Source organism: Lepisma saccharinum, chromosome 16, assembly GCF_977018435.1.
Source record: "Lepisma saccharinum chromosome 16, izLepSacc3.1, whole genome shotgun sequence".
NCBI lineage: Eukaryota > Metazoa > Arthropoda > Insecta > Zygentoma > Lepismatidae > Lepisma > Lepisma saccharinum.
In genome coordinates this window covers 59,066,003-59,091,159 of record NC_139244.1, presented here as the reverse complement: position 1 = coordinate 59,091,159, position 25,157 = coordinate 59,066,003, and the positions used below count along the sequence as shown (strand labels likewise).

Here is a 25,157-nt window from a genome sequence, read left to right as displayed (position 1 = left end):
TGTATTCTGGTGTTCATAACATGTATATTTTACTTGTGAACATTATCTATGCTAGAAATATTCACATATTATCAACCCATAAAAAGCCAATTTTGTCATTAGAAAGTGAAAGTAATTACTAGAGCTATTGAAACAAAAATTGTGATAAAATGAATAGTTCCATGATTAAAAGCAGCCAGTAGGCTTAGGAGGCTCAAAATTATGCAGGGTATGATCAAGATTAGATCAGAATTTAGGGTGAACTTGAGGACTGTAGCTCCGAGCCTCCACATACGTATATAAATCCCGCCCTGGGTATGGTTAAAACAATCTCCAAATAAACAAATAAAATCATCATCTTAGCGTTACTTCCTCCGGCAACACAATACATTATTTCGACTTTTTAATTATTATTATTAGAATAATTTAATCAAGAAGACTTAGATGAGCAGGCCATGTGACACAAATGGCAGAGGAAAAAAATAGTTTACAGGATTCTTGTTGGGAAACCTGATGGTAAGAGACCAGTAGGAAGGCCAAGACGAGGATGGAGGGGTAACGTTGAGTTGAGATGGACCTACAAGAAATCGGCAAGGATCAAAAAGATTGGATTGATCTTGCCCCGAATAGGGACAGATGGAAGGCTTCTGTTGCTGAAGCCATAAACCTTCGGGTTTAAGTATGCTAGAGAGTATAATATAGTTTGTATTTAGCTCGGCATTAAAATTCCAGAAGTGTCCCTTTTTTTATTTCATTACAATTTTTATATACTTGTTATCTTCAAATATCAATATGGTATGCGAAATATCAACTTTATATTCATTCTACTAATAAGAAGGAATCACAAAAATCACTACAATACTGCAGTGAATAAATTTTAATAAACCAGTTATGTATGGAAAAAGCTACATAATTATTCAATTGCTAATGAGTGGCTTATCCTATTTAGAAATCCTCTTTCCACACATAAATTGTGCTACATGAATCAGCCGAAAATGTCAACAGAATCTGTAAATGTAGCTGAAGTAGAGAAAAAAAGTTATGTCACGAAGTATCCAGAAGACAATTTTATTAGTTTGTGTTTAAATCCACTTTTATACTCAGATAGGCTAATCGGTACTAAACCTACAGTTTAACGTGGAACCAGTGTGCATTGTGCTTCCACCAGAGGAGGAGGGAGTCGAACACAGGACCTCTTCATTATAATGCGACAGCGTTATGCCTTTGTGGAAAAATATACAGAAAGAACTCGCACCAAACGTGGCATTTTATCACTACAGAAGATGCGTCCATTTTAGGAGGGCGATTGCCTGAGACAAATATTTGAGTCTTTCGGAAAACAACATCATTGTTCACGGAATTAGCTGCCTTGATCTACTAATGAAACGCTGTGCAATTGAAACTACCATCTCAACTTTCTAAGAGGTATGAACTAATGCAACTCCATTTTTGGAAGAGTAAGTTGTGGTTGATTTGTTATATTTAACCTTTAAACCTTTCAAAAGTAACTCCTCTCTCGCCGTGGCCTTTGCGTGCGATTTTTAAATTTTTACACGTATTTCAGAAAAAAACGTTATATCTCTGAGACTATTTGAGCAATCTACTTCAGATAACTTTTGTTTGAAAACAAAAACATCGGAGCACGCGACGACCGTGTACAATTGAGAAAGCCCAAGTGAGAAAAACGGGATTGGGAGGGGCCAAGTCCCCAAATTTCAATGAAAAAATCTGACGTTTGCCCTTTCTTCTTCCATTATTTTGGAAAAGGGCGCAAACTTTTACATTGTTTTCAAAGAATAGATTTTTTGCAACAAAGGGAACTTAACTTCTTTCAAGTCTCTAGTCCTCATACAGGCTGAAATATGACGCAATATGTCATATTAGAGAATAAATTAGTATATCTCGGAGACTATTTGAGCAATCTACTTCGGATAACTTTTGTTTGAATGCAAAAACATCGGAGCACGCGACCGTGTACAAATCAGAAAGCCCAAGTGAGAAAAACGGGGTTAGCCTTTCGTTAGCCTAGGAATACTTCATGGACAATGAACAAAGAATTTGATTTCCGTGTGTGTTTTAAATCAGTCCTAATAAGACGTTCATTTTAATCCAAACATTCAGTGGCGGCGATTAGGAGGACCGGGAAGTGGGGGATGCAGTTCCATCCCCAAATTTTGAGACATTTTGCCCCCGCACTATGGCCTCTTTATGCTAAGCCTTTTCTACCAAGAAAAAGTATATTGTCGTTGCCCCTCAAATGTTGGCACCCAATCGCCTGTACTACAAACATTGAGATAGATTTCTCAGTTGTACAAACCTTGTAAGCTAAGAAAAGTGACCCCTAAGAAGTAAAAAAACTCTTTCAGTTAAAAACTCATACGATGAAAATACTATGCTCAGGAACTACCGTCACACTTTCTATCATTGTCAAGTATGTCCCTTGTATTTGCAACACAAGCTTAAACCTAATTCACATTTATTTCACTGTATTAACATGCATGAAAGAATGTGATTAGAATGTATGGCTGCGCATGGGTAAACACTTCCTTGAAATAATTGTGTCCATCAGAGACAAAGCGAAAGGAAATGGAACAAGATGCGAGAATAGATTAGAAAAGAATAAAAAGAAAACAAGAAAAGGGAAGGGAAAAGAAGTAAGAAGAAAATCGGAAGTGTAAGAGAGAGGGGGATACATACGTCTTACATACACCATATAAACTATGTATGGTCTTACATTTATACTGCCCACCCTAATCTATCAATAAGGAGCTTCTGCCCACCCGGTCGAAAATTTCTGACGCCGCCCCTGTTTACAACATAGTAATCAGGTGGATGTGTAGGTCATAGGAACACACAAGATTTTGTTTCAATAACGGTTTCGATTGTTTTATGATTTTTTTCAAATTCTCCTTGGAGGAAGACTAATTATTGTAGAATATTGGCAATCATTGTTGCACGAAATTTGAACCTTCCATAAAGTAATGAGCAATGTTTTGGAATAACTTTCGAAAAAAGTTATTTATGTTGAAAAGAACAACTTAAAAATTACCTTACGCAAGCATGCGTTCTTCCCATGGTCAATGTATTTTCCGTTGACAAGCGACTAAGTATTGTAGACTAGTGGGAATTAATGTAGAAGTAAATCGGATCCTTAGTAGAATGCATTTAGGTACTATATTTTAATGCTAAAACTTGGCCTACCTAAGCTAACTACGAAAGCACATATTGAAGAAAATTTTAAGTAATCTCTAAAACTCTGCAGTATCGAAATAGAACCATGTTAAAATTGCATTCGTAGCATGATGAAATCACAATAAAATAAAAGGAACGTGTGTCCGGGGGTTTTGTATATGCATATCCTAGGAAGAAGAACTTCTCTCCATCTTTCTGACATATAACAATCTCCATCTCTCTGACGTATAACAATTTCCATTGTGATTGGTCAACAGGTGCACGTAAGGAGTAAATTTGTTGTCAGTTAAGTTGAAAACACTTGCTATTCTTCTTCCCCAAGTTTCATTTCATATGCTTCAGATTACTCATGCTTATATGCTTTTATTAACATGTGATTGTATAGCAGCACGAGCTGCTGCCAGATTAAAGAATGGAGATATTAAACGGTATGAAATATTTTTTTTTGGAAACATCAAAGGACATGTGGTAAAGGACATGAAAATTGTATTCAATTTTTATTTCATGAAATGTGAGACGTATAATTTTTCAGGTAAAATCAGAATATATTTCATTTGCCATTTTTATTATTAGGGGCATTCCACAAAAAGTGGAATATTAATTGAATTAATATGAAAATTATTAGTGATTTTAAGGCTGCGGTAGATCAGTTGTTAGGGCATCTGACTACCATACGAGACACCAGGGCAGGGACAGCGACAGGGGTGGGCACAGGTGGGCAAGCACCCACCCAAAAATTCCTGTGCCCACCCGCTTGCCCACCCAATCAAATTCAACAAGTACATAATACTTGGGGATATGTGAATGTTTGAATAAATAAGTGTATTCTGGTGTTCATTACATGTATATTTTACTCATAAATATTATCTATACTAGAAAAGTTCACATATCATCATCCCATAAAAAGCTGTCTTAACTTTGTCATTAGAAAGCAAAAGAAATTACTAGAGAACTTGAAACAAAATAAACTGTCATCAATTGAATACTTCTATGATTAGAAGCAGCTAGTAGGCTTAAGAGGTGCAAAATTATGCAGGGTATGAAGATGAGATCAGGATTTAGGGTGACCTTGAGGGCTGCAGCTCTGGGCCTTCTCTGGGGAAAACTGCTTGGAAAAGTACTGCATAAAGAATAAAAGGAGGTACTTCGGATGTGATGAAAAAAATGTAGAAATACGTACAACTAACCACCCCATGTACTAGCTTAGCGAAAAGTTATAACTGAAACTGTGGAGAGGATTGGAGAGGGGTCTTGGTGTTGTAAGCTCCGGGCCTTCACATATATAAATCCAAGCCTACGTATGATAAAATAATCTCTAAAAAAACAAATAAAAAAACCATCTTAGCATTGCTTCAACCAGCAACACAATAAATTTTTTCGACTTTTTAATTAGGTCCAGAAGTGTCTCTTTCTTCATTTCATTGCAATTTTTACATACATGTCATCTTCAAATATCTACGTGGTATACAAACAACAACTTTGTATTAGTTCTACTAATAAATACTAAGAAGAAGTAATCACACTAATGACTACAATACCAAGGTGTATACATTTTGATGTAACAGTTACGTGAGTTTGGGAAAAGCAACAGAATTATTGAATTGATAATGGGTGGCTAATTCTATTTAGAAATCCTAGTTCCACACATAAATTTTGCTATCAGTTACGTAATCATGCTATTTTTCTTGTGATTAACTTACGTAGAATTAAATGAAGAAAGGGGTTGGTAGGAAAGCTTTGTTTTGAGGGCGTCAGAGAACTAATCACAATAAGAATGGTTTAAACTTTAGAAGCATCAGAGGTTCAGCCGAAAAGGTCAACAGAATGTGTAGATGCAGATGAAGTAAAGAAAAAGGTGTCATGAAGTATCCATTAGAAAATTTTGTTTATTTGTTTTTAAATCCACTTTTATGCTCAGATAGGCTAATCGGGACTAAACCTACAGTTTAAATGGGAGTCCGAACCAGTGTGCATTGTGCTTCCACCAGGGGAGGGGGCAGTAGAAGCCAGAACCTCTTCATTATAAGCTGCCAACGTTATGTCATTGGAGATAAAATATATATAGAAATAACTCGCAGGGAACGTGTTATATTATCACCATAGAAGATGCGTTCATTTAAAAGGGTGTATTGCCAGAGAGAAATGTTTGAGATTTTCGGAAAACAACGTTATTGTTCACGGAGTTAGCTGCCTTGATCCAAGAATGAAACAATGTGAAACTGAAACTACCACCTCAACTTTCGAAGTGGTATGAACTAATGAAACTCCGCTTTTGGAAGAGTAAGTTGTTGCTGATTCTACTGATTTGTTCTATGTGAAGTAATTTGGCTAATGGTGACGATGAGGTTCAATGCTGATTAGATGAAAGTGACGAAGGGTGAAAACAAATACACGCAGACACTGAAAATACAAACCCCCACAAATTATTATTTTTACTGTGGTTCCAGGTGCCAGAGATTCGTTCACCTGCAAGATTAAAGTTAAAGCTTTCGAAAAGGTCGCGCCTTACAACGCAAGTTATCTGCGAAAAAGAAATGAATTACCGGGTATGGTGATCAATTTCGATGAATTCCTTGTGTTCAAAATCAAATTCTACAAAATATAAACTATCTATTTCTTGTTACGTCAGTACATGTGTTCATGTAACTATATGTGTGTTACTTCTCCCGCATGAGTAACGAAGACTAACTTCAGAAAACTAATAGCAACTTAACAAATACTCTCTTCAATTCTTAACAGATTTTTCAATGTTACTTGATCATTACTTTTGGGCGATGTATTGTCAAAATAGTCTTTCATAAGACTTGGGATACTATATGCAGAATGAAGAAAAATGTAATTTTCCACGCGCGCGCGTGTGTGTGTACATTCACAATAAGACATTAATTTTAATCCAAATATTCAGTGGCTTCGATTAGGAGGAGCAAGGGGGAAAGTTCCCCTCGCAACATTTTGCCACTTGGTGCACCCGCACTATGACCTCTTAATGCTAAGACTTTTCAACGAAAAAAGTAAACTGTCCTTGTCCCCAAGTTTTGGCACCCGATCGCCGTTACTGCAAACGTTCATTCAGATACATTTGGCAGTTGCAATAACCTTGCAAGACACGAAAAGTGATCATTAACCCCCAAGTTTCAGTCAAAAACTGAAATAAAATGATCAGAAACGTGCATTTAAATTAAGAGAAAGTAATTTTATTCTTCACCATTGTCTACCATTGCACTTGAAGGACAAAATGTGATGCAACCGATTCATATTTATTTCACTACATTGACATGAATGAAAGAATGTGATTAGAATGTATGGCAGCCCACACACAAAAACTTCCTTGAAATAATTGTGTCCATCGGAGACAAAGAAGTGGAACAAGATGCGAGAATAGATTAGAAATGAAAGAGGAAAAACACCACACACACACATGTGTGTGTGTCTGCAAGTTACGAGAAACATTTGAAAATTGGAACGAGTGAAAGGGAGAAACAGGTAACAAGCTGAGAAAGATATAAGAAGGCATTAAAGAGTAAAAAAGAAAAGATGAAAAGTAAAGGGAAAAGAAGTGTAGGGAAATTGGGAGTGTAAGAGAAGAGGGGATACATATACATATATTATATACATACATACGTATATGTCATACACATATATGGCCTTACATTTATAACTGTCCACCCTAATCTATCAATATACAGCTTCTGCCCACCCGGTGAAAACTTTCTGGCGCCGCCCCTGTACCAGGGTTCGATCCCCGGCAAAGATAACCAGGATATTTTCCACCTTTTCAATTGCCTCCAGCAACCACCCAGCATCATATAAAGAGGATACCTGAAGGCAGAGCCATGTCCTAAACGCATGCGGTGCATGCTGCACATGCGTCAATTGTGGTAAAAAGGACAGCTTGCTCTGCGACGACATTAATGAGCATTTCTACATTCTAATTTCTTCATATAGGAGAAGTATATACAATATATATATTGTAATTTTTTTTATTTTTTTTAATAAATATTTGTTAAAAACTTGGGTATAAATTTACAATACCAGAAGTATCTCAGATTGCTTTCAAATTCTGCATACTCACTAATTGTGGCCTCGTGATCACGAATCTGCAGTTAAAAATTGGCTGTCACGTCTAGAAATTGCAAAATTATGTGCGGATATTACTACTATGATTGTCGATACACTAATATGGTAGCCATGTTTGATGATGTGAACAGGTGAAGTTTCCTATTCGTTACGCTGTCTGAGAAAATGGCATCTTGCAAAAGGTGGAAAAAATGTTTGCCCCACGAACCATTCACGGTAAGGTTAGGTTAGGTTAGGCAAGGATTGTTAAAATTCAGGGTCTTCATAAACATAGTTTTGAAACGCTAATCATTGCAAAAAATAGTTGTTTTCTTCATAAGTCAAAGGTGTTTTACTCCGTTCACGGACCCACTTATTTCAGCCGAATTTGAAAGATACTTCCGGTATTGTAAATTCGCTCCAAAACTTGCCCTCGCCCTCACAAAAAGCAAGGCCCCAAGTTACGCCTCTTGTCTACGTATCCCATTATTTCACCATTTGGCCAATTTGGTAAATAACATAGTCCCTTTACAAAGGAATGGAATTTATATTGCAATATTCCCGTGTCATATGGTCTTACCTGGTGTATAGTATTTGTTTATACATGTCAGAAACTATGATCTCATTGCGATCGCATAACAAAACTAATAAGACTTGATTTTGAAATATGTATGTTTCTATGTGCTTTTTTAAAAATTTTCAAAATATAGGTTTTTTAAAAATTCGATATTCAAGAAAAGTTTGAATGACCTTGCAATGAAAAAAAAATGAAAAGTAGTCATGTCATATATCTAATTAAAGCTCATAGCAAAAGCAACAATTTGGTTCTTATCCCAACCTTCTACGTCAATTCTAGCTTGATTTATGAGGTTTTTTTTTTTGTAAAATGTGCCGAAACTTGTTCTGTTTTCCATATTTCATAGGGTTCTAACTGGAGAACTAGAACAGATACAAAACTACAATTTTGCAGTTTTCCTACCTTAGGGTAGTACTTCATGACAATTAAGTATGAATAAAATTAGAGATGGTCACGTTCTAAATTGACCAAAATTTGGTTCACTTGACATGTAATGACCCTATATCGTCACACTTATTTGTTTCCCATTTGTTAGCAAACACCACAAAGTACTTAGTAATTCTATGCAATCAGTTCATTATGAATGTTTTAATCCAGTCTCATTTCTAGAACCTTACATTTTGTGTATATGTACAGTACTGTGCAAATTAATGCAGACAAAGAGAAAAATATACATTTTTTTTAGTTTTTACACTCTTTATGTGAGATAATCGAATAAATACGTAACAGATTTATACTAGTAGTATCAGCTAACTTTTTGATGCGTACTTGAGAATGTTTACAACAATTGCAAGGTTTGAAGCATTGTTGTTGGTGTTTCATTGTTATCGTTGTGCAATGCCAACATTATTAACCAACAGACTTCTGTGAGAGCTTGGCTGTAGTAAACATGCTTTTGTTGGGCTCCGTGTTCCTACGAGTTGTCATTATGGATATAACACCCAGAAAACGTTCTAGAATTATTACACTGAGTGAGAACACATCCATGACTGTGTGGCAAATCGCTGAAGAGGCTGGTGTTGGGAAATCAGCGGTGTCAAAAATTATCAGAAACTACAGGGCAACTGGTAGTTTTTCTCCAAAGCGAAAAGGAAAGTGTGGTAGAAAATGCAAAACAACACCTAAAAGTGACACGTTACTGCTAAGAAACAGTAAAATTCACCCATACAAAACAAGTGTGGACCTGCAACGTTATTTGCTTTCTGCTGGGATCAGTATTTATGCATCAACTGTTCGACGTCGCTTACTTGAAGCTGGAAGAAAATCCAGGAAACCGGTTAAAAAGCAATTGTTGACAGCTAAAATGAAGACGAAATGCCTAAAATGGGCTAAGAAATACCAGAAATGGACAGTCGCTGATTGGAGGAAGATAATATTCTCAGATGAGTCTCACTTTGAAGTGCATAGCTACAAAGCATCTGTTGTGCGACAAAGTCCAGGTGAACCTTTACGACCTGAACATTGCATTCAGACAGTTAAACACCCACCCAAGCAAATGTTTTGGGGATTCTTTACTTGCAGTGGACCTGGAGGGCTCGTACCAGTGGATGGAATGATGAATTCCGCGAAATACATTGACATATTGAGGCGCAGAATTGTCCCACTCATTCAAAATCCCACTAACGACGAACAAGAAATTTTTCAGCATGACCTTGCTCCTTGTCACACATCAAAGTCTGTACATAAATTTGCTTCTGACAACAATTTAACGATTCTAGATTGGCCAGGGAATTCACCGGATATGAACCCCATAGAAAACTTATGGGGTATTGTGAAGAAACGTGTTGCAAAAATGGACTGTTCAACGAAGCAAAAGGTCATTACCAATGTGATTCATGTGTGGTTTCATGACAGTGATATCAAAGTTGTGTGTTCAAATTTGGTTCAATCAATGCCAAACCACATCAAGCACCTAGTAGCAGCCAAAGGAGGACATATTTCATATTAGTGTAAGTGTACGTTATGTACATCTGCAAGAAAGAGTAAAAAATGGAAAAAATATATATTTTTTCTCTTTGTCCGCATTAATTTGCACGGTACTGTATATATACAAGGTGTATGAGAAGTGATAGTGCAAACTGAAACAGTAAAAAAAGTACACGATAGTAGAAGCAAAAAACTCTTAGTAAACGTGGGTTCATAAACACACCGTTTGTGAGATAATTGTGAATGTATGGTTACGATCCACCACTCACTTGATTGTTTGTACAAATTGTATGCTTTCACATGTGAGGTGCCATTGTCCAACTTAGTAATAAATAACAGAATTAAGAAGTTCATTTTACTAGACATTACTGTTGCTTTTATTACGAAGAACTATTGTACAGTACAATATGTTACATGGTCAGCAGTGTTCAGTTTTAAACAAAGAAACCTCAGAGTGCGCAAGGAGAAAAGCGTATGATGTGTACAAACAATCAAGTCAGTGTCTGATCATAACCATACATTTGCAATTATCTTGCAAATGGTTCGTTTACGACCCCATGTTTACTGAGACTTTTTTTTTTGTTTCTACTATTGTGTACTTTTCACCATTTTAGATTGCACTATTACTTCTGATACACCTTGTATATGTAAAATTGCTGCTGTAAAGACCCCAATCCACCAACTTAGCATAATTCCTTCACAACTTTTTTTTCGTATAGAATGCAATACAGAGAAGAGAAGCTAGCTTGTAGAACATAGCAGTTTCATACTACCAGAGTTCTGCAGGGAGAGATTTTGCTCAAGTGCTAAATAGTTCACACGGATGAAGATAGATAGATAGTGTAGAAACGAGTGCTCTTTTGCTTGAGCAAATAAATCTCAAACAAGCATTCTACGTCTTCACCTCTTCTACGTCGTCCAAACCCAGCAGTGCATGTATAACTAATTTGTTCATGGTAGTGTACCCTCCACATACTGAAAGTCATGGTCCTTGTTTGATTACTCTCAGGCCTTGACGAAGGACGTACGAGGGTGTACCAAAAATACTGATTTTTTTTAAAAGCCATGTATCTTTTTTTTTTTTTTTTTTTTTTTTACAAAACAACCTAATCACCTTCAAAGTACTCTCCATGACAGTTAATACATTTGTCCAATCTGTGATTCCATTCTTGGGAACATTTTTGAAACTCATCTGTTGTGATGGCTGACAACTCCTTCCTCGTTTTTTTCTTCACCTCTTCTACGTCGTCAAATCGCTGTCCCTTCATGTCCCTCTTCATTCGGGGAAACAAAAAAAGTCACATGGAGCAAGGTCAGGTGAGAAGGGGCATGGGGCAAGAGTGTCATGCTGTTTTTTGCCAAAAACTTGTGCACTGAGATGGTTGGGGACAGTTGCATTGTCGTGGTGGAAACAGTCTTGATGTGGTGGAACGAACTCTGAATGCACTATCTCCCTCACATCAAAAAAACAAAGGAGCATCGTCTTGATGTTTGATTTCACTTGATGAGCTTTTTTGGGGCGAGGTGATGATGGCGTCTTCCACTGCCTTCATTGATGTTTGGTTTCGGGGTCATAAGAATAGCACCATGTCTCGACACCAGTAATGACCTTGGGAAAAAAAAGTCTGGGTCGCTTCGGAGCTCTTCTTTCAAAGCACGGCATGTTTCCACTCGACAATCTTTTTGCTGGTCACTCAAGATTCCGAGGCACAAAAAAGGAGGTGTGAGCAAAACTGCTTTTATGAAAAAATCACCGTGACCAGAGACAACCTTCTCCGGCGAAGCCACTTGCTACACTGAACTCACAACGAGTTGCTGGATGCTTGCCTAGCGGGAAAAATTCGTACTACGGAAGCTCCACCCAGCGCAGAGCTATTCCATTTTTTTTTGGGTACCCCTTCATATTTAAGGGGGAGGGGTGGTTCAGACCTCCCTCGAAATACTTACTAATTACAAAAATTAAATAATGATATAACCAAAATTAAGTAATGAAAATATACTTGTTCTTTAACTGAGGGTTTTTTATTTCCACCAAACTTATTGGAAGGCAAGGATTATATTGTAATCATACTAATTTGAATGACAATGGCAAAGTAGATTTATGCAAGATTTCTTAATACTTACAATGTAGCCTTCATAAAATATCACAAGGAACTTGACTTTTTGTCAACTTGTTCTAACAACCTTTTTTTATATTTAATAAATATTCAATGCTTTATCTATTTGACATTAATTTCCTTGCCAGGGCAGTTTTTTAAAGCAATTTTGCGGACATTAACTACACGTAATTTAGATAATGAATACATGCTGTTATATCACTATTCTTATACCATTCTTTTACCTATTAATGTAATAAAAATATAATATTAATTACATATAATTATTATTTTGATACACTTGATTCAGACCCCCCAAAACATATTTCTAGATATGTGCCTTACCTTGTCCATTTCGGTACATGCACATGCATGCACACTTTCGCTGTCGGCAGGGGAAAAATTGCATCCACACACAGTTTGTTTCGTCAACGTGCGGTAGTGGAATTTCTTATTGTTGGAGGTGCAGAAATTCATCAGCGTTTACATAATTTCTGTGAAGATTCCTGCATGGGTTACAGTACAGTGAAAAGTTGGGTGAAACATTTCAGGGATGGTAGCATAGACTTTGATAAGCCTTGTAGTGACAGACCAAAAACAGTTTCCATGTGCAGCATCACGGATCGAATTTACAAGCTTTTCCAAAGTTACAGGTGGATGGATAACTGTATGAGAAATTGCATATTATCTTAATGTTGGACACACTGCTATACAGGACATCATATAGACACAAGCACAATGTGATTTTGCAGCTTGACATACAGCAGGGTGCACAGTACAGGAAATTGAAGAGATGAGTTTGGAACTAATGTCCTCCCTCCCTACATACTAGACCTAGCCCTGTCACTTTCATTTGTTTGCTTTGTTGAAAATAGCATTCGGTGTACCAAGTTTGACAACGATGACAAGGTGAAGGGTGAGGTTTTCCGATGGTTATTATGTCGTGCCGAAACGGACTTCGTCAAGAGTGGAATTTTCCAGCTCCCTTTATGGTTGCACAAATGTGTTGACCGATCTGGATGTTATGTGGAAAAGTAAAAACAAGGTTCAAATTATGTATTACCATAGGTAGAATAAAAAATAGTGGTTTCTGACTTTGAGTAATATCACTTGGCTCATTACTTTGAGTACATACCTTACTTAAAATGTACCAAGCTGGATATTTTACACATGCAGGAAACCCCGATTTTATGTTCTCGGATTTTACATTTCCCCATGTTATACATTCAATCTTGATCATCCCAAGATAGCAAATTCTTCAGAAATTTTCCTCGAATTTACATTTAGCCACAATTTTTTTTTTTCAGTTTGGTCCCCTATAAGATGTAAAATTGAGGTTCCAGTATACATCTCTACGGTCATTGCCACATTAAAATGATATTCCATTGTATACACTCAAGGGTGGGAGATTCTTCCATAAAGTAATACTCTACATATTACACAAATTGGTTTAGTACACCCAGTGGCTAAAGAAGCAGTAGGTGAATTGAACCACCACCATTTTCATTCGGTCTGAATTACACAATGTGATGACAATGAATTGAAATAATGACTTCAATAAGCAGAGAACAATGCCTGCTTCGAACCAACATAGTGTCATTCCTTAAAACAACACAAAACATAGAATAAAGAAGTAATAAAAATAGTGGTGGACAATTTACCTACCTAGAAAAGTAGAGAGATGGCAAAATGGGATTAAAAAAAATATACTAGTGTATGTTCTTTATATGGGACTTATAGTTTCAATTGTTTGCATTCCAGATTACTGAAGATGATAGTTTGCCGAAGTTTGTGTGCTATTCATGCATAGACAAGCTAGATGATTTCCAGGAGTTCCGTGACATGTGTTATGAATCAGAAAACCTCCTCAAGGAATATATTTTATCTGCAGATGACAAAAGTGGAAAAGGGATGTCTGATTATGAGGTAAAGTTATTTTCTTTTAATAGATGGTGAAACACACACGAAAACAACCAAGCCTGATTTAGCCATGGTTGGCAATATGTTTTTTAAAGGAATATATATATCTGTGTGTGTGTTGGGGGGAGGGGGCTACATCTCCTATTTAAAGTGAATGGAATCACATACAGGATTTTTCAGAGGTGATGATACAAACTGTATGGGTGAAAAGTACACACCAGGAGAAGCAAAACTATCAGTCAACATTGAATCATTCTGTGTGAGATTTACATTCGGTTTTTGTTATTTGGGTCTACACTCTACTTGTACTGCAGCACCTAGTAATGTACACCCACTGCACAAGTATCAGCTCACAGTGAGCGTAAGACAATGTTCGATCATAACAATAGAGTCATATCTGACATTTTCTCCAAAACAGTTCATTGGCAGACTCATATTGACTGCTACATTTTTTAACTTCTGCTACAATCACTTATGAGTTGTCCTGTATTCTTCCACAAAGACCCACAGTGAAAGGGGTACATTCGTTTCAGGCAGTGGCGTGCCCAAGGGGGGGTTGATGGGGGTTATAACCCCCCCCTTTCGCCCAGTATTCCTAAAAAAAATAACGTCAAAGGTAGGAAAATATGACAAAATGAGGGCTGACTACCAAGAAAAGGTATACATAACCCCTCCCTTTCGAAAATCCTGGGCACGCCACTGGTTTCAGGGTCATTGTGTATAACTTATGTGTTTTATATTAACTTCCCTATATTTTGAATAGAGATTAATTCTTGTGTGATGTGGGCCTCAATGTAAATAATTTCGAAATAAATTAAGAAAGGAAGAAGTGTGTAACCTGAACAAGATATTGCAATATACGGTATGTGTCAAAATATACAGTACTGAAACTCGCGCACCTCGAACGCGTATGTGCGTTTGTCGATGGGGCATAGCTCCAGCCGCTCGTGTTCTCAGTAGTGAAAAGGAAGTTATAACTCGCTAATAATGTGTATGTAGTGTTTCTTTCAGGATAAATAAACTCGGAGATGACAGCAATGTAATGTTCGTCTTTTAGTTTCAGTACTGTATATTTTGGCGCATACTGTATATATATATAAAAAAATAATTTAATTTGGAATAACACCCCTTCTCCAATTACCCTGATGTTTTCTCTCTTGCTGGTAAATTTGATCATTGGGGAAGGATCCTTTTAAAGGCTACAGTAACCCTTGGTCACCATGTTGGAAATGATCAGAAAAACCAAGGGGTTCAACATTGCCGATACCTGATTAGGGCTACGAACACTGATTCCAATTTCCTGAAAACTAGTGATGAATCATAGTGTTTACAATATGAACCATTAACAAGGTGCCAGAGTTTGGTGTGGAAGAGCCCAGAGGCGCAACCACAATTTTTTGTTTAGGGGGGACAAGTACCAGGATAAACGTACCAATAATAATAATAATAATAATAATATAACATTATTATTATTGTTATTAATTTGCTTTATTTTACTTCACTTTTGTGCCAGTTTTGGCTAATTTGTGAAAATGGGGATGACTGATGATATGATGAAATTGATGAATGGACACTCAGGGACATCCATACCCAGGTCATGATTTGAACCCGGAACCAACATTATTATTATTATTAGTAGTAGTAGTAGTAGTAGTAATAGTCGTATAAAAGATGTTATTACCCTTGTAAATTATGCAAAAAAGCAGGTAGAAGTTTGTGCTAAAGCATTTTTGTTCAAACAAACGATTTGAATTGTTTTTGCAACACGTTCAATTTCACATTAATAATGGAAAACAAGCACACAAACTATTTTTGAAAGACAGAAATTGCTTGATAAATGCATTCCAAATGTAATTATTTTTTAAATTAACATGTATAACTTTTATGTACAAAATATGTTTTACATATATGCAACATGGAGCGACGTGGACACTAAATTGTGTACGTATTCAAAGTTTATTTAATACATAATATATATGACATAGCCTTTATTATTTAAATACATTACACATCCAATTCATCCATCTCGCAATAAACCAACAGCAAAAATTACATAAATATGCATGCTCTATTTCTTCAAAACAATTGTTCATGCATTTAAAACAAAAATCAATTAAGTCTTATTTCTCTGTCTGAAAATTTACAATGCATTACAGAGAAGAATGCCACGTTGCGAGCGAAGCGACCAAGAAAATTTTTAGATCCAAATTTTCCCAGGATGAAATCAATATTGATTTAATAGGGTGCAAATAATTTCACGGGACGCCAATGCATTCTATAATTACAACTTTTGTACCTCCCCGATAGTGTAGTGGTAACATCGTTGCCTTGCGGTCAAGGGGCCATAGGTTTGATTCCTGGTGGAGCCACATGGCACAGTGGTTCGGATCCCACTTGAAATTGTAGGTCCAGTCCCGATTAGCCTTTCTGTGCATAAATAGGCAACCACAAATCGGTCGATCAATTTTACAACTTAATTTCATTTAGACTGTTTGGCGCCCAGGGCCGACTCGTGCTGCGCCCTAACTATGGTTCTGAACTTGATAAGACCAAGAAAAGATTGCACTGTGAGCGAAGCGAGCAAGAAAATTTTACGAATAGTGCTTTTATTTGCATCAAATTTGAAGTTGTGGGCGGCAATTGCCCCCTGCAAGTACACTTGACCGTCAATATTTGCTCCTCCTAGAACTCATGTCTGTCCAAGGTTGGAGGAGGCAATGCCCGCCCCTGTAGTTGTGCCACTGGAAGAGCGAAGGGTTCCCAAAACCAAAGAAAGTTCACCTGCAGAAGCCCCATAGGTATCAAGACGATGCTCATCACGTTCTTCAACTCCATGGGTATCATTTAATATAGAATTTGTTCCCAATGGACAGATGGAGTTCTACCTTGAGGTCTTTAAACGTATGTGGGCATGATTTGACAGGTATGCCCACAATACCAACAACAAGGCACATGATTTCGTTTGATTAACAATTCACCAAGTAACCGGTCTGTGGTTGTCCATCAGTTTTTGGCCTCCAAGGTATTGCTCTGCCTGATCATCCCCCTATTCTCCTGATCTGTCGCCTCCAGACTACTACCTTTTCCCGAATGTGAAATTGCGGCTGAAAGGTACCCAGTTTGATGCTGTTGCAGACATTCAGAAAGCTTCGACCGACTATCTCAACACTATTCCTTCAAAAACTTCCAGACGTGTTTACAAACAAGCTACATGAACGTTGCATTCACTGTATTGAAGCATAAGGGTTATATTTTGAATAATATACACCCCTGGTTCCTGTTTTCTCACCCTAGTCTGGAACATTATGGGACACACTGTGTAGAGAAAATAAATGAATTAAAAGTGTTGGGTGCTTCAGCATATGTGGCCATTTTACACCCTTCAATATACATGGGGAAATAGTCCCTTATCTATAATAGAGAACTTATTAGGAATTAGGATTTCTAACAAGAGGCATGCTAAAATTTATAATGAGTTGTGTTTTATCAGAAACACCACTTATTCAATTTTAATCTTTTTTTATACATATATTGCAATATCTACGAGGGCAACCTCCGTTTGGTTATCAATGACATACATTTGTAGATACAGAACTTGTATTATATACATTTGAAACTTAGAACATGACATTACTTTTCAACTTAATCACCATTCAAATTGAGGCACTTGTCATAACGTTTTACAAGGTTTGAAATTCCTTCTGCAAAAAAATCTGCTGCCTGGGAATGAAGCCACCTGCTAACAGCATCGTGAAGCACATTGTCATTGTCGTAGCGGTGCGATGCAAGCCACTGTTTCATGTGCCTGAAGAGGTGGTAGTCGCTCGGTGCCAAATCTGGGCTATAGGGAGGATGACCAAAAACATCCCAGTGGAACTGCTCCAAAAGTTCTTGAGTACGTCCAGCAGTGTGCGGGCGAGCGTTATCGTGAACCAACACCACACCGGAAGTCAGCATGCCCTGACGCTTGTTCTGGATGGCTCGTCTGAGTTGTCGTAATGTTTCACAGTAGATTTCTGAAGTGATGGTCGATCCACGCTCCATGAACTTCACTAACAGTACACCTTTCACATCCCAGAAGACTGTTGCCATAACCTTTCTGGCAGACAATGTTCGCCGAGCCTTTTTGGGTTTCTTTGGTGAGTGCGTATGTCCCCACTCCATTGATTGCTGTTTGGTTTCAGAGTTCACGTACGACACCCAGGTCTCATCGCCAGTCACAATTCTGTTAAGGAATTGTTCTCCTTCTTCGTCATAACGCGACAGAAAGTCCAAAGCAGAGCCCATTCTATTTTTTTTTGTGCTCCTCCGAAAGGAGTTTTGGAACCCAACGAGCACAGAACTTGTGGTACCCCAACTTTTCTGTCACCACCTCGTACAAAACAGTCCGAGAAAGTTGGGGAAAGTGCAGAGAAAGTTTCGATATCGTGAACCGACGGGTTTCACGGACAGTTTTGTCAATTTCCTGCATGAGTTCGTTGCTGACTACAGATGGGGGCCCACTTCTTGCCGCATCGTGCACGTCGGTTTGTCCATCTTTAAACATGCGACACCATTCACGTATGACACTGTTACTCATCACGTTTGGTCCATAAACATCACACAGTTCGCGATGAATCATAGCCGCCGAAAGATTTTTCGCACACAGAAATCGAATTACGGCACACACTTCACATTTGGCGGGCTTTGCTATTGGAACGTTCATTTTCAATTGTTGTAACGGACGAGTGAACTGCAACACAACCTTCTCCTTCCACTGCTCACTGTCTACTGGACTACTGCACATACTGCCACAGGACTGACGTCGCTTTTCCCGGACATTTCTCGCGCATGCGCAAACGGAGTTTTTTTTCCGAATTGCCCTCGTACTTCAGCTTACATATATGTTTTCAATTCTTCATTTATTTTAAAATTATTTACATTGAGGCCTATTTCTCACAAGATTGAATTTCTATTCAAAATCTACCTTGATTGGGTAAAAATTGTATTTTGAGCCACCACTGAAAATCAAAGCATTTGAACAATTGGCATCTGAAATCATGGTCCCATCTTGTTCTTATTCTCAGCTGTCTACTTAAAATAATGAAGTGTTTTCAACCCCTCCTTCCACTTACCCCCACCCTCCTGCTATCCTGGTACTCCCTTAACTGGGTACTTTTGAATCAGTGAGAGAACCTCTCGTAGCTATTGGTTACAGAATTTCTACACTACCAGAGAAAATTGACTAGACTGAAATATATTTTATTACATTAAGTATTCAAAAAATTTTAAAGCTCAACAATTTTTTTCATTTTGTAATTCCAATTACTGTAATTATGTAACACAAAAATGCTTACAGCTTAGTACCACCATTTCTGTTGTGAGCAGATTCCTGAAGGGTGTTGTGTTACTGCATGGTGTACTCTGGTGCACAAACATTAAATTCTACAACAGATTCAGGGTTCATTGTGCTGTCTGTTGTAGAAAGCGATAAATCTTTCTAAGGAGTAGAGTTGCAAAACAGCCACCTTTTTTGAATGGACTTTTTTTTCGATAAAAAGTTGGCTTTTTTGCGGAAAAAAACTGAAATTTTGGCTTTTTACCATTTACATCTAACCAATTTCACTTGAAGTTACTGTTATGAGTTTACAGGTTTGTAGTGACATATTTTACAACTAGCTAAAAGAAATTTACATGATGTAGCAGCCAAGAGACATATATTGGCCAATCCCAGTGGGCACGTATTGCATAGTGGTTCAGATACAATTGTAGCCCTAGCGAACCAAGGAGTTTGAGGGGGGGGGGACATTCGCTGACCCACCACCTCTATTTTTTAGATGTTTCAACTGTTTGAAAATAATAAATTACATTGTTTCCTAGGATGTTCCCAATACAGGGTTCCCACACACCTGGAAAACCTGGAAATCTCAGGGAATTTGAAAAAAATACAAATCTCAGGGAAAATCTTGTAATTGATTAATGGTTCTCAATGAAGCAAAACTGAGGGATTATAATATGCTCCTGTCTGTGGATAATCCAAGCTGTTGTAGCATTTCTATTTCAGCAAGGAACTTGTATCTATTTGTTTGTCTGTTTCTTGTTTTTAAATGTGATTCCAGGGCTGGTGACCAAGTGCATACCCCCATAATTTTTGCACTTTTTAAAATTTAATTAGCCGATTTCGATGTTTTACATGACGTAAAATATATTTCAAGATGTGGAAAATGCATAATAAAGATATCCAGTGTTCATCTGATTTCCCTTATTAAGGAGTAGTTTTAAGTTTTTTCTTCCTTCTTTTTTTTACAAAATAGCAAAAAAATGGAGTGTCCTGTTTAGGGAAATATTTATTTTCTGCCATCTTTTGTGTACAATATTGTTGATTGTGTATTTACTGCATTTAGAACAGAATTTTAAATATTTACTTATGAATTATGTATTGTTCATAAATACTTGTCCATATTTTAAGTTTTTGATCATGTTCAACTATTGTTATAGTCAGTGCTCGAAAAATCTTCTTCAGAGCTAGGTGCCAGCTCTGAATATCAGGCGCCAGGAAACAACCTACTTGCAATTGTGCATACTAAGGTGTTCCAAAAGTTGTGCAACCCAAACTTTGAAAATGTATATCTTGAAAACCGTAAGAGATATTTACACTGGTTTTCCTGCATTATAAAGCCTCATCCATTTGAGATATTTTTCAATGCTAAAAAATTATCAGTTTAGGCCACACAGAAAATTAGATAAATAAATAACTGGCGAAAGGCAGTGTTAAAACTTTTCCAGAAATGCATTTTTGAGTGAGAAAAATATGTAAGAAATTATCAAAGGGTCATAATTGGATGTCTGATGCCATGTCAATCTGTCATTTGCAAAAAATATTGATCATATGCAGCATTTGATTGATTTTTGACTGGCGATTTTATGGGTTGAGTGGTAACATTTTTGGGACATATCCTCCGTAAATGGCAACACTAGCAGCTCGAAATTTTGTCAACAGACACACGCAACATGTGCTTAAATATTGGCCATACTCCATGACATGGGTTAGGTGGTAGAACAGCCTCAGGCTGAACCTCGCCCACAGAAATAAAGAATGAAGAATCTTCAAAATTTTGTACATAATAGCAAATGATCACAGTCTCCAGGCTGAAAATTTTAGTCGCCATGGCAACCTGGCGACCGGGATTTTTTGAGCCCTGGTTATAGTCATGACATGACATGTGAATTTTTACATGCCTATCACATGGCAATGCATATGTGGAAAGTGGGTTTTCTGTAAATAAGCAGGTTTTAATAGAAAACTTGAAAGAAGAGTCTGTTGTGGCTATTCGGCAAGTTTATGATGCAGTGAAAGTTGTAGGAGGAGTGTCAAATGTAGAAGTAATCAAAGATATGATCCAGAGAGTTAAAGGTGCACGTATTAGATACGAAGAAGCATTGCAGAAGATGAGAAAGAAATGTCATCACAAAGACGACAAAAGGAAAGAAATGAAACGTAAAGCAAGGAGATCCATGCTTTACAAGCCAAACAACAAAAGACACAAGAAGTAGCAAAGGCTATTGCAAAACAATTAAAAAAAACTTGAAGCATCTGAGAAGTAAAGTTTCTTAATTTGCTGTATCAGATATTAAGTACATTTCTTGTTTTATATTTCAGTCTCAGTAACTTCTTAATTCCTTTTTAAATCGGTACTAATAATTGTCACTTCATTTTTATATGTTTTAAAAATTCCAATAATTTGTTTGTCTTAACTATTATGTATGCATTACAGATTAATTGATATTGTATCCATTTATAAACATGTATGAAAAGTGTGAAAATATTTCAATGTTCTATATCAGATATGTTAGAAGTTGTTTCAGAGTTGTTTAAAGTTCAAGAAAAGTTGTCATCTTTGTTCTTAATTACATGCAAAGAAGTGTAATTTTATTTTATTATTGAACTAGTTTTGTTATTTGCATCAGAAAACAACAGTAATAAAGAAGGTGAGGATGGTATAGCTATGAGGGAAAATGGAGGAGTTGTAAAATTATAGTAGTCATTTAATGTGCATTTAATACTCTGGAAAAAATATGAGGATTCTGGAAAACTCAGGCAAATCTCAGGGAAAATGGATTTGGAGTTTGCGTGGGAACCCTGCAATATTTCTTACTTTTGTTCATAAAAAGATAAATGTAATGTAATTAGGAGGCAAAATGCACGTAGTGGGTATATCAGGCACCATCTTTGAATGTGTCTCATTTGAGACACTCATGCCAGTGACTGTGAATAATTGGTTAGTAATGATTGTAATTATTATATTTAAAAAACAAATACACTTCTGGAAACTAAGAAGCATTAATAATTTTTTTTATGGATTTTGTGAGTTTTAGTGAATGATAAAATATAACCTATATGAGACACATGTAATAATTGGTTATTATTTTCTATTAATGGTAGTAATTTTTGTAATTATGTATTATAATTAATAACTAACTGCTTATGTAATCAGCAAAAGAAGTAGTGATTCAATAATAAAATGGTTTCTTGAATTTTTAGTGATAAAAAAGTGTGGGCCTGTTAGTCGTCCTCCGGTATGTAAGTTTCTCATACGGCACGGGTAAGCTAGGGTTAAAACTGAACGTGTAGTCCTGATGAGCACATCTGACCATGAAATGGACTTAAAACCAACTTTCACATGTTTGTGTTTGAATTTAAATGTTGGATGTCAAAAAAATATGAAACAAATGTTAATATCAAAATATTTGATGTTCCGAGACAATTAAAAAATTTTATTGTTCACAACACACATGCAGAAGTATACATATTACGTGCATGTGTGTATATATCCTGTTTAATGGAGCTTTCAGGCGGATGCGACATGTGGCTCTTGGAAACCAACCCTTCGAAGTAAATGCAATCTTTCGAACCGAAGCAACATGAGCTGCAAGTGTCTCTTGGCACTTGATCTGTACAGTATTCTCAGGGAACTTTCAGACCGAAGCAACTAGTGACATGTGTCACTTGGAAGCAGACCCTCAGTAATCCATTCAACCTTTTGAACCGAAGTGCGACATGTCACTTGGTCACTTGCATGTTGCTCGGACTATACTATTTTCTCAATGGCGTGCATCGTGCCGATTCAGTCTGTTGTTCTTACATGCACGGTGAATGCTTTGCTTTATACTGAAGGAGACTGTGTCGCTTGTCATGTGTGACTTCAGTCTGAAAGCTCCTTCAGTGCCACACGTGTCACCTTGGTCTTGTTTCTGCATGTATGGTGAATGCTTGTTTATAGGCTGAAGGGCCCCATTTCGCTTGTCACTTCAATGTTACACCTCCACTGTAATGTGTTGCTTCGGTCTGAATGTTCTCTATACTTAACAAGATTGTTAGTTACTTCATCAGAGATTAAGATTTAATTGCAAATTGCAAGCACTGTCGGAAAAAAATCTGGCATTTCGATAGAAGGTTCCTTTCATAATCATGAATGGGCCTCTGGAGTGGCATAAAGTAATGCCGTTGCCTTGTAATAAGAAAGGGGTCTGAGGTTCAACCCTTAGTAGAGGCAGAATGCTTCAGATTTCCTTTCAAACTGTAGGTCCAGTACAGATTTCTTAAATAGATTTTTTTTTGCCATTTGTGGCCAGTCTTATTTACGTCTGCTTCAGTTTTAGTGCCAGTGTTTTTCAACCGCCGGTCTGCAAAAGGTCCGTTGCACCCAGGGGTTGAAGACTAATTTAAATCTAATTTTATATTTGACAGCAAGGCTATACATAATTGAACTATGATTATACCAAAATTCGTCACTAGTTGGTCCGTGCCCAGGTTTAGCGACCATTTAACCAAATTATACATGATGTAGTTATGAGTGAAAATGTTGGCTTCAGTTTTAGTGCCAGTGTTTTTCAACTGCCGGTCTGCAAAAGGTTTGTTGCACCCAGCAAAAACACACACAAAACTACTCTAGTTATGTAAATACGTTTATACTACATAGATATATTTAATAAGCCTACCGAAATATGAAGATAACAGTCTAAAAGAACCGCCTATTCAAAAAAAGCCAGCATTCTTGAAAACACTGTCTATATCTAGCTACGAATTTTATATTGTAAATTGTATTTTATTTTTAGAAATGAGTGTCTATTTTACAGTAGGGAGATAAACGAAAACCATGGAACAGGAAAAATACTGCAAACTCCTGTATTTCCATTGATTTCAGAAACTTTTGTGAAAAAGCTGAAAAAAGCCCAACCAAAAAAGCCGCAGGAAAAAAACTGTTTTTTTTTCTTCAGAAAAGCCAGTTTTTTCCGACCACTTCCAACTCTACTTTAGATACCTAATCTGATGTGGGACGTTAGGAGTCTAGAGCGAAGTCTATGTTCTAATTCATCCTATAAGTGTTCTATAGGGTTCAGATCTGGACTTTGGGAAGGCTAGTGCATTTCAGGAACCTAATTGCCCATAAACCCTTCGCTCACAGTTCCTGCTTTATTTCAGGCTGTGTTGTGATGCTGGTATAAATAATGGTTTGGTCATCACCAAACTGGACCTCCACGGTAGGAAGTGCACAACTGGTTAAAACGTTCTTTTAGTCTGCCACATTGAGAGTGCCATCCAGTGTGACAAGATGGCTGAGTGAATTCGAGGAAAGACATACTTACACTGTAATAACCAATGTGTCCGAACTGAGGTGTAGGCACTACACATGAAGATAGATATCATTCACTGGGCATACACCACACCCAAACCGTATCACCTGACCGTTGCATTGTATAAAATGATTAATCATTCCAAATTGCACTTTTCCAGTGCTCCACTGTCGAGTGGCATTATTCTTTTCACTACTTCAGAGGGCACTTAGCATTCATACTGGAAATACGAGGGTGAATCAAATATGAACGAGCCTTGTGTGGAAAAACAAAATTTATTGAAGGAAACTGAGACATTGCCACATCCTGTTTTTCTACATAGTCTCCGCCCTTAGTGATACATTTTTCCCAACGTTGTGGTAGGTTCTTGATGCCGTTCTCGTAGAATGAAGATGGGCGGGTAGCCAACCAGTTGCGCACAAAGGTTTCCACCTGATCGTTGGTCGCAAATCGCTCACCCCCAAGTGCTTCTTTGAGGGGTCCGAACAGGTGAAAATCACATGGTGAAAGGTCTGGGCTGTACGGTGGATGCGGAAGTGGTTCCCAGTGCATTTCCACCAGTTTCTGCCATGTAACACCTGCTGTATGGGGTCTGGCATTGTCGTGGAGGAACAAGACCTGGCAGATGGGACAGCCTCGTCGTTTGCATCGATACTGCACCGTAACTTGATCCAGGAGGCCGCAGTAGTAGGGTGCGTTGATGGTCCGACGTTCATGTAAGAAATCCACCAGTAGGAACCCCCTCCAGTCCCAAAACACCGTGGCCAACACCTTCCCCGCAGACAACCGAACTTTGG

General features: G+C 37.4%; 1 protein-coding gene across 2 annotated transcripts in view; it reads left to right on the top strand.

The window, feature by feature from the left end:
• The window catches only part of LOC146000496 (uncharacterized), a 159,768-nt gene that overhangs the window by 2,799 nt on the left and 131,812 nt on the right, over window positions 1-25,157 (top strand). For both annotated transcript variants that reach the window (XM_083138224.1, XM_083138225.1), the window contains exon 2: window positions 13,588-13,752. In XM_083138224.1, coding sequence (XP_082994350.1) covers window positions 13,588-13,752 — 165 coding nt within the window. The remainder of the gene's footprint in view (window positions 1-13,587; window positions 13,753-25,157) is intronic.